Below are 15309 nucleotides of genomic sequence, written 5' to 3' on the forward strand. Positions count from 1 at the left end.
ACATTAGCCTAAAAAAAATGATGCAAATGTGGCACAAGGAGGCGCAAGGGCCGTGTAAATCTGGCCCTCAATATTCTCCAAATACGAGCCTGCAGCAGGCAGAAGAAAGCAGTGGTTCCCAACCTGTGGTCTGGGGACCCCTGGGGGTCCGTGAAGCCTCCTCAGGGGGTCCGCGACTGCTTAGAAAATTAAACAATATTAACAGATTAGCTTTCAGTAATAGCTCTGTGGGAGGTCCCCAGATTCAAATAATGATTTAGTGGGGGTCCCCGGGTTCCAGTAATGATAAATTGGGGGTCACAGAAGTCAAAAGGTTGGGAACCGCTGCTTTACAGGACCGCATTTTCACTTTCGCGCCTGAAACTGAGCGAGGGAAGCTACTGGTGAGACTAAAATCAACACAACAAACTGGGTATAACCAGGAAGCAGTAGGTGTCAGTCAAGGGCTGAGTTACATCAGGAAGGTGAAGTAGTAGAAGTGGCAACAACTTCAAGGCCTATTCGCGCTGATCATTCTGCATAAGAATCTTTAGTTTGTAAAGTTTTGACATACCCCAGAGAGGAGAAGAATGCGAATTCCTGAAAGGTGACAAGCAATTTATGTGACCAGGGTTTGTTCATCCGCAGTGGTTTGACTGCAAAGCACCCAAGCCCCACTGCATATGGTCAAAGGATCTGTGCCACGTGGGTTCTTAAATATGTATGTAATGAAAAAAAACATACAGAAAAAAATGCGGTTACAAAGCAAAGAAGCAAACAAGTTGCAGATTCAGACTTCTGACAAATACCATGCTAAAACCATCATCAACATTGAATAAAATGTTATGACGTGGGTCATGTACATTGCTAACCACAACTGGTGAATTTTAGTGGTTTTATGCCTTTCGGCCATATCAATAGATAGGCTTTATATATATATATATATATAGAGAGAGAGAGAGAGAGAGAGAGAGAGAGAGAGAGCACAGATGTAGTTGTGTAGAGTGAAATATGCTATTAATTACCACTACTGAATGTGGAGAGGGGCGTGAGTCATGAGAGACGAAGCCCCTACTCTCCTTCGGCAATGATAATAGAATATTACACTCTGCACATATGCCTATATGGTTTAAGCATGGCGTTGTATGTGCATTTATTTTAAAACACACAGAACAAATGTTGCCTTTTGTAAAGTAATTGTTACATGCAATGTATGATGCAGTAAAAGTTGTATGTCACTTTTTTGCTGTATTTTGGTAATAAGCTTGATTTTGATCTTTACTCTTTAGTAATACCTATGTCGAAGTGTATTCATCAATACAATTGCTCTAAAAAACGTGTTATCAAGCCACATTATTTTTATATACATTCATTCATGCAGGGGTTATTGGTCACCCCTTTTCATTCATAGCTCTGTTCAATCATCATTCACATTTTGCTTTCACCCTGCACACCACAGACTACGGGGCAATGTGTGGGCCCACTTCATACATTGGCTGACTTGCTGTGAGAGTGATTGCATTTAGCCAGATCACATATGCACATCTGCCTGAGACGAAGGCCCATATTTATACTTTTTGACGCTAAACTGCGCTATCGCAGTTTTGCGCCAAAAAGATTAGCGCCGGCTAACGCCATTCTGAAGCGCCATGCGGGCGCCGTATTTATTGAATGGCGTTAGCCGGCGCAAGCAGACCGGCGCTGCCTGGTGTGCGCGAGAAAAACCACGTACACCAGGCAGCGCCGGCGTAGGGGGAAAATGGCGCATGGGCGTCTTAAAATGGGGCAAGTCAGGTTACGTCGAAAAAATCATCGTAACCCGACTTGCGCCATTTATTTTCGACGCCCATCCCCCATCAACATGACTCCTATCATTGTAAAGATAGGAGTCATGCCCCCTTGCCCAATGGCCATGCCCAGGGGACTTCTGTCCCCTGGGCATGGTCATTGGGCATAGTGGCATGTAGGGGGGCACAAATCAGGCCCCCCTATGCCACAAAAAAAAAAAAAAAAAATACTTACCTGAACTTACCTTAATGTCCATGGGATGGGTCCCTCCGTCCTTGGGTGTCCTCCTGGGGTGGGCAAGGGTGGCAGGGGGGGGTCCCTGGGGGCAGGGGAGGGCACTCTGGGCTCATTTTGAGCCCACTTGTCCCTTAACGCCATCCCTGACCCAGGCGTTAAAAAGCGGCGCAAATGTGCCGTTTTTGGCCACGCCCACTCCCGGGCGTCTCTTTTGCCCGGGAGTATAAATACCACGTAAAGGCCTGGGAGTCATTTTTTAAGACGGGAACGCCTCCCTTGCATATCATTAACGCAAGGAAGGGGTTCACGCTAAAAAATGACGCACACTCCGGGCACTTTGGCGCCCGAAGCGTCTAACGCCATAGTATAAATATGGCGTTAGTTGGCGTTAGTTTAGCGTCGAATTTGCGTCGAAAAAAACGACGCAAATTCGGCGCAACCAGAGTATAAATACGGCCCGAAGTACGCTTCAACGTGAATAGTGGTGTGCTCGAGTGGGCCGCTGGGCCAAACCTTTACTTTTATGTTTTTTTAATATATTTTCCATATTGCATACTTTTAAAAAGGAATAATGGATATCTACATGTGGACTTTTTTGTCTGGTGTCAGAATGAACAGTGAAATGTAAACATACTGTACCAGTTTTGCAATTAGGAACGTGTCTCCTGTTTGAAGCATAGAACAACACATATTACTGTAATGGTTTGTGTTACTGTCACTCTCAGTGTCACCAGAAACTCAACAGAAAGATTCCTAATGAAAGTGAAAGTAAAATAAATGATGTTGTGCAATCAGAATATCTCACAATAAGGTGGGAGGCCACATATTTTGAGCAGGGCACTAACCATACAATTATTACTTTCTTGTTTTAGGATATTCTGACACACAGAAGTTGGAATCCATTAAAGATGATGGAAAACTGCAAAAGTTCAAATCTTCTCCTCTGTGTGTTTCACGTGATCCAGGCAAGTAGTTTTATGCGATAAATGTATTAGGACGACATTTTTCAAATGACCTTGTCTTCTACTCAATGCCATGTATCATGAGCTAAACATCAATAATTACATACGATCACAAATCTAATTAGAAGCGTATACATCAGCATTTTACTGGGTTCAAAAATTACCAATGACATAAAATTAATAATTGACAGTTTACATAAGTGCCAAATGGTCCAGTGTCATTTGAGGCACAATCAGCTAGTCCCACTTTTTGATGGTACTAGGCAGCTGGAGATGGAAGCAGTATACATCCAGATTTGGAAGTCGGACTAAGGGCTTTATTATGAGTGTGGCGGTCTTCAGACCGCCCCCACTTGCGGTGGTGTTCAGGACAGGCGCTCTTGCGACGGTCCGACCGCCACATTAAGGGCCAGATGTAGCAACGTTCCAAATTGCGAGTTGCAATTTGCGAGTCCCAGCGACTCGCAAATTGCAACTCGCAATTTGGAATGCAGAAAGGTGTCTCAGACACCGTCTGCGAGTCGCTATGGGGTCGCAAAGACCCACCTCATTAATATTAATGAGGTGGGTCGCAATTTGCGACCCCATAGCGATTCAGGGCACTCACGGGGATGGTGGCCTGCTGGGAACAGCAGACCACCATGTCCGTGACTGCTTTTAAATAAAGCAGTCTTTTTTTTTCAAAGTGCAACCCGTTTTCCTTAAAGGAAAACGAGCTGCACTTTGAAAAAAAAAAAGAAACCTTTAGTTTCGTTATTTTTCAGGGCAGGTAGTGGTCCATTGGACCATTGCCTGCCCTGAAAAATTATTTTTTTGCCAGACACAAAGGGGAAGGGGTCCCCCACTTCAAGTGGATGGTAACTGCGCTTTCATTTGTGACCGCAATCGCGGTCACAAATGAAAATGCATAGCATTGCGAGAACACCCCTTCCTATTTGCGAGTCGGTTCCGACTCGCAAAATGCATTTCTACATAGCAAAGTGGCTTTAGCGACTCGCAAACAGCGATTTTCGCCGGTTGCGACTCGCTAAACCCTTGCTACATCTGGCCCTAAAACCCTGGCGGTCAGACCATGATCCCGGCGGCCTGCTGGTGGTGGAGATCATAATCTGCCAGGGCAGCGCTGCATGCTTGCCCTGTGGATTACAACCTTGTTCTCCACCAGCCTTTGAAAAGGCTTGCAGAGAAGAGGTGCAGGGCCCCCCCTGCCCAGCACCGTCACAGTGTTCACTGTCTGCTTTGCTGGTGCACCCTGCAGGCTACAGCATTGTCGCCGGCTCGATTATGAGACAGAGAAAATGCTGTAGCCTGTTTCCCGCTAGGCCGGCAGGCGTAAACTGCGGCTTCCGCCCCCCGACCTAGTGGGAAACTCTTAATAACTCCGGTGGGGTGGTTTCCACAAAGGCGGCAGCCTCCCTGTCGGGAGTTTGGCAGATGGGCTTTTCCATCCGCCAAACTCTTAATTAGGCCCTTAATACTTTTTTTCACATTAATTGCTAGGTGATACTCTTCTTTAATCTCCTTCCTTTAATCGTGAGAGGCGAAGCCCCTACTCCCCTTCGACACTTCACTTCACTTGGTGCGTTCTTGGTTTATGTGTTATGTTTATGTATTCAATTATTTGTGTTCTCTTTAGGTCTCCGTTTATTATAGGTGTCTTTGTTTACCTTGGTAATTACATTTGTATGATTACGTATTGTATTTAGTATTCACAATCAAATCACTGGTGCCATAGACAGGAACAAAGGCAAATCTAGGCCCGTATTTATACTCCGTTTGCGCCGAATTTGCGTCGTTTTTTTCGACGCAAATTCGGCGCAAAACTAACGCCATATTTATACTTTGGCGTTAGACGCGTCTAGCACCAAAGTATTGGCAAAGAGCGTCATTTTTTAGCGTGAACGCCTTCCTTGCGTTAATGAGATGCAAGGAAGGCGTTCCCGTCTAAAAAAAGGACGGCGACGCAAATGCGTCGTATTTATACTCCCGGGCAAAAATCACGCCCGGGAGGTGGCGGGTCAAAAAACCCCGCATTTGCGCCACATTTTAACGCCTGGGTCAGGGTAGGCGTTAAGGGGCCTGTGGGCTCAAAATGAGCCCACAGGTGCCCTCCCCTGCCCCCAGGGACCCCCCCTGCCACCCCTGCCCACCCCAGGAGGACACCCAAGGATGGAGGGACCCACCCCAGGGACATTCAGGTAAGTTCACGTAAGTATAATTTTTGTTATTTTTCAATTTTTTTTGGGTGGCATAGGGGGGCCTTATTTGTGCCCCCCTACATGCCACTATGCCCAATGACCATGCCCAGGGGACATAAGTCCCCTGGGCATGGCCATTGGGCAAGGGGGCATGACTCCTGTCTTTACTAAGACAGGAGTCATTTAAATGGCGTCTGGGCGTCGAAAAAATGGCGCTAATCGGGTTAAGACGATTTTTTAGCGTCAACCCGACTTGCGCCATTTTAAGACGCCCTAGCGCCATTTTCCCCCTACGCCGGCGCTGCCTGGTCTACGTGGTTTTTTTCCACGCACACCAGGCAGCGCCGGTCCGCTTGCGCCGGCTAACGCCATTCCATAAATACGGCGCCCGCATGGCGCTTCGGAATGGCGTTAGACGGCGCTAAATTTTTTGACGCTAAACTGCGTTAGCGCAGTTTAGCGTCAAAAAGTATAAATATGGGCCCTTGTGACTGTTTGCTCTTCCAAATTCATTGATCGAATGACCCAACTAAATATTCTTCTGAGGCAAACAGATATTTTGCATACTCCCCGGGTTCTCACAGCTAGTGGAAAAAGCATATGCAAAGATAAAGCTTTTTGACAATATATTATAGTTATAACAAATGCATATATATATGAATGTATATACATATATCGAGAAAGAACAGAAATGATCAGAAGAAACCTCTACATTGGAAGGCAAGAAAGCACAGAAATAGCTAAAAAGGAAATCCCTAAAAGTGCAACGTGGAAGTTGGGATAGTGTCAATCAGCATGTCAGATGAAATCTAAGTTAACCCTTCAGAGTTTATATTACTACCTCAAATCCATGTATCAATTGTGTTAGAAAATATCATTTAGCAACTCGTAGTATCTTTGATCACTCATACTTACACCATTGATCATTGTTGCCCCATCATTGATGAGAAAACCATGTCGATATCATTAAAATCAAAACCACAGTAATGGCTCCACACCCAAGGCCACCATATCTTTAGGAATGCTCTTCAGTTCTTGGCTTTGCACGAAGGCAGTGTGGCTCTTATATGCAGAGATATGGATTCTGCTATCGCCAGCCATCAGGTTTTTCCTTTTTGTCACCACCTTAGTGATCAGCTCTCCATGAAGTGAGAAGTTCAAATCATCTGCACAGATCCTACGTTAATATTGGCCTCAAGAGGACCACTGGTGCTTAGATGCACGATGTGCATTATCTGCATTGGTTCCTCTGCCAACACGTTAAGCACCTCAGTGTTAAGAAATTGTTGAACCTTTGTTTTCAGGGTTGAATGATCAGCTGAAGCAGGGGGCTCCAAAATTCTGGGGTGTTCAAAATTGCCTTTTCTGCAAGGTTATCCCCAAACTTTTTGCACTGCCCCTCCTATTTTTCTGATCCTTTTTTTGTTTGCTTTAGGACTCTGGACACTTTACCACTGCTAATCAATGCTAAAGTGCATGTGCTCTCTACCCTAAAACTTGGTATAATTGGTTTACACCCATTTGGTGTCTTTAATTTAACTGTAAGTCCCTTGTAAAGTAGTATAAGATATAACCAAGGCCTGTAAATTAAGGGCTACTGGTGGACCGGCAGCACAGAATACACCACCCACAGACATAGCCTTTCAAACTGCAGTGCCTGCGTGCGCAGTTTACTGCCACATTGATTTGGCAAGTCAAACTACTTGTCAAGGCCTAAGCTCCCTTCTTACTACACCTAAGTCATCCCAAAGGTAGGCCTTACATTGCCCTATGGGTAGGGTGCTGTGCATGTAAAAGGTAGGACATATAGGGCCTGATTACAACCTTGGAGGGCAGTGTTAATCCGTCCCAAATGTGACGGATATACCACCTACCGTATTACGAGTCCATTATATCCTATGGAACTCGTAATACGGTAGGTGGTATATCCGTCACATTTGGGACGGATTAACAGCGTCCTCCAAAGTTGTAATCAGGCCCATATTTTTATATGTTACATGTCCTAGTACTGACAAACAGCCTATTTAATTTTCACTACTGTGAGTGGTACTTCTTGCATAGGTTTGCTTTGGGAATTCCCTTTTATATGCCTAAGTGGTCATTTCTGATCTGTAAGGAGTAGCATCGGCATGTTTGGTATGGTTGGAATGTTAGTGAGGAATCCTGCTTACTGGTGTAGGTAGATTTACGTTACTATTTTAGAAATGCCACTTTTAGAAAGTGTGCATTTCTCTGTGCTTATGACTCTAGTGCTTTGCAGCCTGACTCCAATCCATATTTAGGGCATGGTGACAGCTCCACTCTGTGCATACTCTCCAGACAGCCATCAGTCAGGGGGGTTCGGTTTAAGAGGGTTAGATCTGCATTAATCTACATACTGATGGTCTTCTTGTTCTGGGAGAGGCAGAGGGCGTTCACATTTTACACTTGAATAGGCTGTGTCCTGCCCTCACACAAAGGACTTGTTTCCCCCCTACTGATATCCAGAGCCAGATTAGGGAAATTCTTGGAACTGGTCAGATCTGGCTAAAAACATCTCCCACATTCTAGAAGCAGGGCACCTGGAGTAAACGTACAGGGGCTCTGACCCCATAATTTCAAAACTCTGTCAGAAGGACTGCTGGACTGCACAAAGGACTTATCTGGACTGCTCTTCTGTGGTTGCCCTGCTGCCTGCTATTTGCTGGATGGCACAAAGGACTCTCTGGATTGCTTTTCTGCTTGTTGCCCTGCTGCTTGCTGCTCCCTGACTTTGGATCTCCTTGGCAGCGCTGGACTGCCAGGAGGAACCGCCACTTGCACTAACTCCCTGTTGTGCTGGCCTGCTGCATTTCTGGTGCCCCCTGTAAGTGTTCTCCCAGGGACTGGTGATGGCCTCTCTCCTCCTTCTTTATGTGGGCACCCCACTGGAACAAGTTCTTACTTAGCGCATGAGGAGTGCTTTCTTCCTTACAACTATAGCACATGGTGAGCGGTCCATCAGTGCAGGGGGAGTGTTTCACTTGGGCTCCTTAGGGCCACTCCACTGTCTGGACAATTTTCAGAGGAAACGTATTACCCTAGCGTGTGGAGCGAGCCCTTAAGTCAGCAGTCTTTCTTCTCGCGCCATGCATGCTGAGCTATGTTCGGTCACCAATGTTTGTTGCCCGTCTAAACTGGGACTCCCCGGCCGCAGCCAAAGTAACATGGCTTAGCCGGGAAGAGAACGACCTTAGACGCGTTGCTCGTTTGCAGGCAGCTGCACCTCAGTCTCGAAGGCCACAGCATTGCTGGGAGCGCTGCGTGCCGCCCCCCCCCAACAAGGACAATCACTACTTGGCCCTCCTAGCAGTTGCCACACGCAACCACTGCAGCTGCCCCAGGTCAGATCGTCACACGAGGAAGGTGAAGATTTTCTGCCTGCCCTCCTGAAGTTGGTGCGTGCCCCCAACGTATCTCTTTACCAAGGGCACGGCCTGGGAACTCCTGGCAGTGCCAGAGCGGGTACATTGATCACGGAGGCCAGGGGAGGAGGTTCTCACTTCAGCACAAGTGCTTAGGAGACTCTTCTCCATACTGATTGGGTCATTGGAGCTGGTGCAATACTATAAAGGATTTACCTCAAACCTAATACTGTGCTGCAGTCCGGTATTCCAGGTGACCATACAGCATCTAAGAGATGCGAACAAAGCTTTTGTATACTTCATAGATATTCCTGGTGGTGATGGGAGAACTATTTCATTACATGTGATAGATACGTAGGGGCTCCGTAGCCTACTCGATCTCCTAAATATATTTATTTCCACCCAGCTATCTCAAAATTACTGTAACCCAACTAGTAGGAGTGCAGGGGTCCTGGTAACTATGTGGAACTATTATTGTTTGGATTCTGATAACGTTACTGTGTGATCCATACATTTTGTGATAATTCATGTATTTCACTGATACTGATGTGTCGTTTTTCAGATATATTTCATGCCCCAAGGATGCACTGATGTCGTGGTGTTTATCATGATGGTTCTTACTGTGTCACAATAACAAGTACTATGTGCACAATATTCATAATTATGTCATGTTTGGTCTAAGATATGTATTTACAATATAGATATCATATTTTTTTCATAATCCTGTGTGGAGTCTTTTTGTGGTGTATTTTATTGTGCCACTGGTGTGAGTTTGTTGTGCAAGCGCCTCACACATGACCTCTGAGGATAAGTCTGACTCCTCTGTGCCAAGCTACCGTGGGTGAGCACAGGTTATCTTTGGTGTGTAAGTTACTCACACTGACTAGAGGGGTGGGTGATGTCTGGCTTAGGTGCATAACCTAGCCAGCCAGAAATCCTATTTCTAACATAAGGCTTGAATTGTGTTATTCTCTAGCTATTCCACATTTATCTTTAGAAGATATTTTATGGCCACTGCACACTCCTCAACATTCTGGTTTACATACAGACTTTGCTCACCCTCTTTTGAATTTGCTCTCCAATTCCCTTATACAGTGGTCCGTTTGCCCATTTCTCACTTCGTATGAGTGATGCAGTTAGAGTAGAATTTTAGTGTCACTCTCCTAAATTAAATCGTTACCTCAAAATGCCTTGTCACTCTCCTCTAGCCCTCAGAGTTTTCATGATGTAAGACTCCTTTTCTCCCAGTGATTGACCTCCCTCTTTACAGCAAAATGATGACTTATTGCTAGTCTCCCCAGGGGGGCAGCAACCTCAAAACAAAAAAGGTCTGACCTGGCTTTTACCTGCTTCTGCTTCAACTATTTCAAGGCATACTCACAGGCTCTGTATATATTATAGACCTCGTGGCTCATCCAATGTTCACAGCAAGGAGTAGTCTCTTAAACTTACTTGCAAAGCCCCACTATGTTCTCTCTTGTGTTTCTGCTCTCTTTATCTCTCATGTCACAGCCCCACATGTGTTGAGAAACAAGGAAGACCAACAGGTGCTGTTTCTACCATAAGCCCCTTAGATCCCTCAACAAAGCCACTAATCTGAATTTGCAAAATGCACCCAAGAGACAGGGCTCAGTCGGCTCACTCTGGTCCCACCATCTTTCTGACTCTGTGGGAAGTGCCAATCTCTTGCACTACAGTGACAACCAACAGTGGTCCCAACTTTTCCACACCTGAGGGGCAACATTTTGAGGGTTGAATTTCAGTTCCCTCTCCTGAGAGCTGATTTCGGAATTGAGTAGCGATGGAGGTGCCATAGTGAGAAGACACTCCGAAATCCATCAGGTTCTTATGTATTTTAGTTGATATTTTTTGATGAGCTTATTTTAATTTTGCTCACAGTTCTTTTAGTTTTATTAGTGCAGGTGAATGAGATCAGGAGGAATAGCAGAGAGCAGACATGGGAGACATCAGAGAGCTTAAGTATGTCTAAACAACTGCTGGCTGAGTAAAAGGCAATGATAAGTCTTGAATGGTACGTGGAGTGGGAGGACGCAGCATCAGCTATACTGTAAGCTAGCTGCTGAGGGAAAGCAGCCTCTGGTGCAAGCAATTGCACCTATGGATCCTGTGGCAGGAAACAGAGGAGCAATCTGCATCACTGAACCAGCGCCAAAAGCGTCATTGGCCTAGAGGCACTTTAACATACAGACAGCTCAGGTCCAGGCAGAAGCTTTACTTTCAGGAAGTGAGATACACTTGTACAGGGGGTAAAGTGGTGGGTGGTCACATTTTTTATTTCATAGAGGTGACACACCACTTGGATTGCTGGCATGCTGCTTTGCAGGATGAGCAGAAAAGTCTCTCTCCCCTACTTGAGACTTCATCTACAACAGTGACAGCAGGGAAATGGGATATTGATTCTCCCAATGTTGACTTCTATTCAGAGACTGTAAAGCAGAGGTCTTCAAACTGGGGGGCCTCAAGTGTTCCCAGGGGGGACCCCAGCCTCTGGCCAAAATAAATATTATACAAATAACAGGCCTTTGTTTTAAGCAGAAGCATGCTATTGCAGTTTTAAAAAGGTAACAGTACATAACTGCAATGTTTAAATAGGTTTAGACATATTTAAACATTTCCATCTTAATAAAATAATTGTGAAAAATTCTGAGGGGGGGGGCAATGATTTTTATTTTCCAACTGGGGGGGCGCGGCATTAAAAAGTTTGGAGACCTCTGCTGTAAAGGATGCCACACATGATGCCATTGTCAATACACTCACAGCACATCTTCATCAACATCCATCCTGCTCACACCTAAGTAGAATGCTCTTGCACCAGCAGCACTACCATCCACTTGGATGGGTCGCAGTGTCAGTCTGTCCCAGTAACCAACATAAATAGGCAGGTCAGGATTGTGAATCTAGTTTGTGCAAGGTTTTTTCTCAGGAAGAAGCTGTAGGGGTAAGACTCCTTTTCTCCCAGTGATTGACCTCCCTCTTTACAGCAAAATGATGACTTATTGCTAGGCTCCCCAGGGGGGGCTGCAACCTCAAAACATAAAAGGTCTGACCTGGCTTTTACCTGCTTCTGCTTCAACTATTTCAAGGCATACTCACAGGCTCTGTATATATTATAGACCTCGTGGCTCATCCAATGTTCACAGCAAGGAGTAGTCTCTTAAACTTACTTGCCAAGCCCCAATATGTTCTCTCTTGTGTTTCTGCTCTCTTTACCTCTCATGTCACAGCCCCACATGTGTGCAGAAACAAGGAAGACCAACAGGTGCTGTTTCTACCATAAGCCCCTTAGATCCCTCAACACAGCCACTAATCTGAATTTGCAAAATGAACCCAAGAGACAGGGCTCAGTCGGCTCACTCTGGTCCCACCATCTTTCTGACTCTGTGGGAAGTGCCAATCTCTTGCACTACAGTGACAACCAACAGTGGTCCCAACTTTTCCACACCTGAGGGGCAACATTTTGAGGGTTGAATTTCAGTTCCCTCTCCTGAGAGCTGATTTCGGAATTGAGTAGCGATGGAGGTGCCATAGTGAGAAGCCACTCCGAAATCCATCAGGTTCTTATGTATTTTAGTTGATATTTTTTGATGAGCTTATTTTAATTTTGCTCACAGTTCTTTTAGTTTTATTAGTGCAGGTGAATGAGATCAGGATGCCACACATGATGCCATTGTCAATACACTCACAGCACATCTTCATCAACATCCATCCTGCTCACACCTTAGTAGAATGCTCTTGCACCAGCAGCACTACCATCCACTTGGATGGGTCGCAGTGTCAGTCTGTCCCAGTAACCAACATAAATAGGCAGGTCAGGATTGTGAATCTAGTTTGTGCAAGGTTTTTTCTCAGGAAGAAGCTGTAGGGGAAAGCTAAGAATGCTATAAAGCAGTACAACATCTTCGCAACTACCTATCCTACACAAGCTGGTCTATGACTCAAGGCCCAGAAGTTATTTCTGTTAATACTTTACTTATATATGACACCTTCCACTTCTTTAGGTAGACAGAGAATGTCCTTACAAAAAGTAATAAAGCAAGCCAAAAAGTTCAAATAAGAAAATCTAAAAACAAATACATAAATTTGAAGAAAAGGTCTAAAGATTTTCCAAAAATACTAAGAAATTACATTTCAGGAAATGTTACTTAACGTATTACCCACATTAGCCACAGTCAGTCAGGCTTTTTTAAGATAAGAGCCTTATTTGACAAACTAAAACATTGCATGTTTGACTAAGTTCAGTATTTTATGTTAAGCTTACTATGAAGAATGTACTGGGACTTAAATCCTACTCATTGCTTACCTTTGCTTACAATTGGTTGACTTTTTTGTCACTATCATTTCCTTTTAGTTTGGTGACTTGACTTGCCCATCTTCTGTTTCTCCCTACCCTGAAGATATAGCCTTTTTACAATCTTCTTGATTGGGCAGATGTGTACTTCCACTGCTCACTTTGAGGGGACTACTTTTTTCCTTTTCATTAAGCACTCCTGAAGAATGCATCTGTTTTCTTGCTTGCTCCCTCGTGTGCTCTCCGGTGCACAATGTTGTTCTCTACATTGTGTGTGTCTCCCCAGCTACCTCTGATTGTGTTACCCTTGTGTGCTGCTCTTTCTCTTGTGTACCTCTTCTATAACCACCATGTTCCATGTTCTTCTGCCTTCACACGCAACTCCATCATGTGCTTTTCCCTTTGGGTTGCTCTCTCTCTCCCACAACCTTGTTGCTCTCTACCTCATATCCTCCTTTTCCCCACCTCCCAAGGCCACTGGTTCCCCCACGTGCTCCTCCTCTCCTCCTATCTCCTGTGGTCCTTTTTTGTGCAAACTTTATTCTTTTATTTACCCAAGTAGTGTCTGCCATTTTGGACCTTTATTTAAAAATCGAAGAAAATAGCACATGTGGCATTCTGAAGGCATGCACATGCATTGTGATGTATTTGCATTCTAGCAGAAGAATGCTACCATTGTGCTTTTTTTCTATTTATTTTTTTATTGATACTGCATAGCATCAGGAAAAGTTTTCCTCCAATGAAGGGCAGCATTGTGTAAAGGTGTCTAACCAAATGTCCCAGAGCAAGACATACTGGTTTTGCCAAGGCTTATTATAAATGTGATCCTCAGTCATTGACACACACTCTCACTTACTCAATGTAATTAAAAGAGCTGCACTCTTTTTCATATGTCACACCTTAAGCACACTGTTTGAAGGAAGTGCTGTGGGGCCTATTCATAAAACGGCACTTTGGATTTTGTTCAGGTTTAGCAGTACTACAAAAATACTACTAAATGCCACCAAATACTAGTCACAAACCTAGGAGTGTAAATCTCCTCTCCTATCTTTTGTATGGGGAGATCCTCAGATGTGTAAGTGTACTACTAGTTAGTCAATATGAGAGGGACCAATGAGTGGCTGGAACCCGGGCACACTAACTACTAAATGGAAGAGGATTGGGAAGAGTAAGGAGTTTAGAGAGGGGTTTATGGAGGGGCATGAAACCACCCACAAAAGAGTAAGTCCATTGCTATTCACAAACTGCACTTCTAAAGTTACTAGAGCCACTAAGCCACACAAAACATTAGTAAATTACTCCGGCTCAGAGCTGATTAAAGTGCAGCATCACATATGGCCAGTCACTGGATCTGCAACACCCTACCATTGAAAATAATAGAAGTGTGGACTTAAAATAAAACCAAACAGGATTTTTTTTTAAATTAAATTATTTGAAATAGTTAAGGATATAAATAAGTATACTGTGATGGTAAAAATCTATAAATCTGAAAAATAGATTCAAATTACTTTTAATTAATTCTATACAGCAGGTATAATTCCTAATGCACAATATTTTCTTTACTGTGGGTGTGAATTTTTTTTTTTTATTTAAACTTCATAAAAACACTTTTGCCCTCATTATGACATTGGCGGTAAATCCTGCCTACAGCCGCAGTGACGGCCGCCAACATACCGCCGCGGTGGCGAATATCCGTTCGCCATATTATGACACAGACACACCAATCCGACAGAATACTGCCACATACATAAATCCGCCAGCCCAAAAGGTCAGTGCTAAAGTGCTGGTACCAACACCAATACCGTTACGCCAACAGAACAACGCCCAACACATTGTGACCCATGAATCACCACTGCGAACATTCAATGGCAGTAAACCATTGTCAGTACATACCACCGCGCTCAGTATGGCACCCACATACAAAACAACACCATATTGGCCAATACTAAAAACGCACACCTGACAATCATACACACACCACACGCACACCCACAGCACTATAAAACACACACCCACATTACCCACAACCCTCTACAAACAACAATTAGTGCCAGGTGATTGACACGAACAGCACAGAGATAACTAGACACACACCCATACATCCCTCACGCACACCACATCACACACCCCACCGCATTACACAACACACTCTCACCAACACACACCAAACAACACCCACGTCCCCACAAAGGTACCCCTGTTTCAATGATGAAGAGTTAAGGGTCATGATGGAGGAAATTGTCAGGTTAGACCCACAGCTGTTTAGAGCACAGGTACAGCAGATATCCATTGCCAGGAATATGGAGCTATTGCTTAGAATCCTGGACAGGGTGAACGCCGTGAGACAGCATCCAAGAACAAGGGACGACATCAGGAAGAGGTGGAACGACCTACGGGGGAAGATACGTTCCGTGGCAGCAAGGCACCAGCTCGTCATACAGAGAACTGGCGTG

The 15309-nt window shown here is 44.7% G+C and overlaps 1 protein-coding gene across 1 annotated transcript in view; it reads left to right on the plus strand.

Annotated features, from left to right (window-relative positions):
- Positions 1-15309, plus strand: part of LOC138304334 (uncharacterized) — a 510987-nt gene that overhangs the window by 470241 nt on the left and 25437 nt on the right. Inside the window, exon 9 of the mRNA XM_069244299.1 lies at positions 2877-2969. Coding sequence (XP_069100400.1) covers positions 2877-2969 — 93 coding nt within the window. The remainder of the gene's footprint in view (positions 1-2876; positions 2970-15309) is intronic.

The sequence above is a fragment of the Pleurodeles waltl genome, chromosome 7, assembly GCF_031143425.1.
Source record: "Pleurodeles waltl isolate 20211129_DDA chromosome 7, aPleWal1.hap1.20221129, whole genome shotgun sequence".
Classification (NCBI taxonomy): Eukaryota; Metazoa; Chordata; class Amphibia; order Caudata; family Salamandridae; genus Pleurodeles; species Pleurodeles waltl.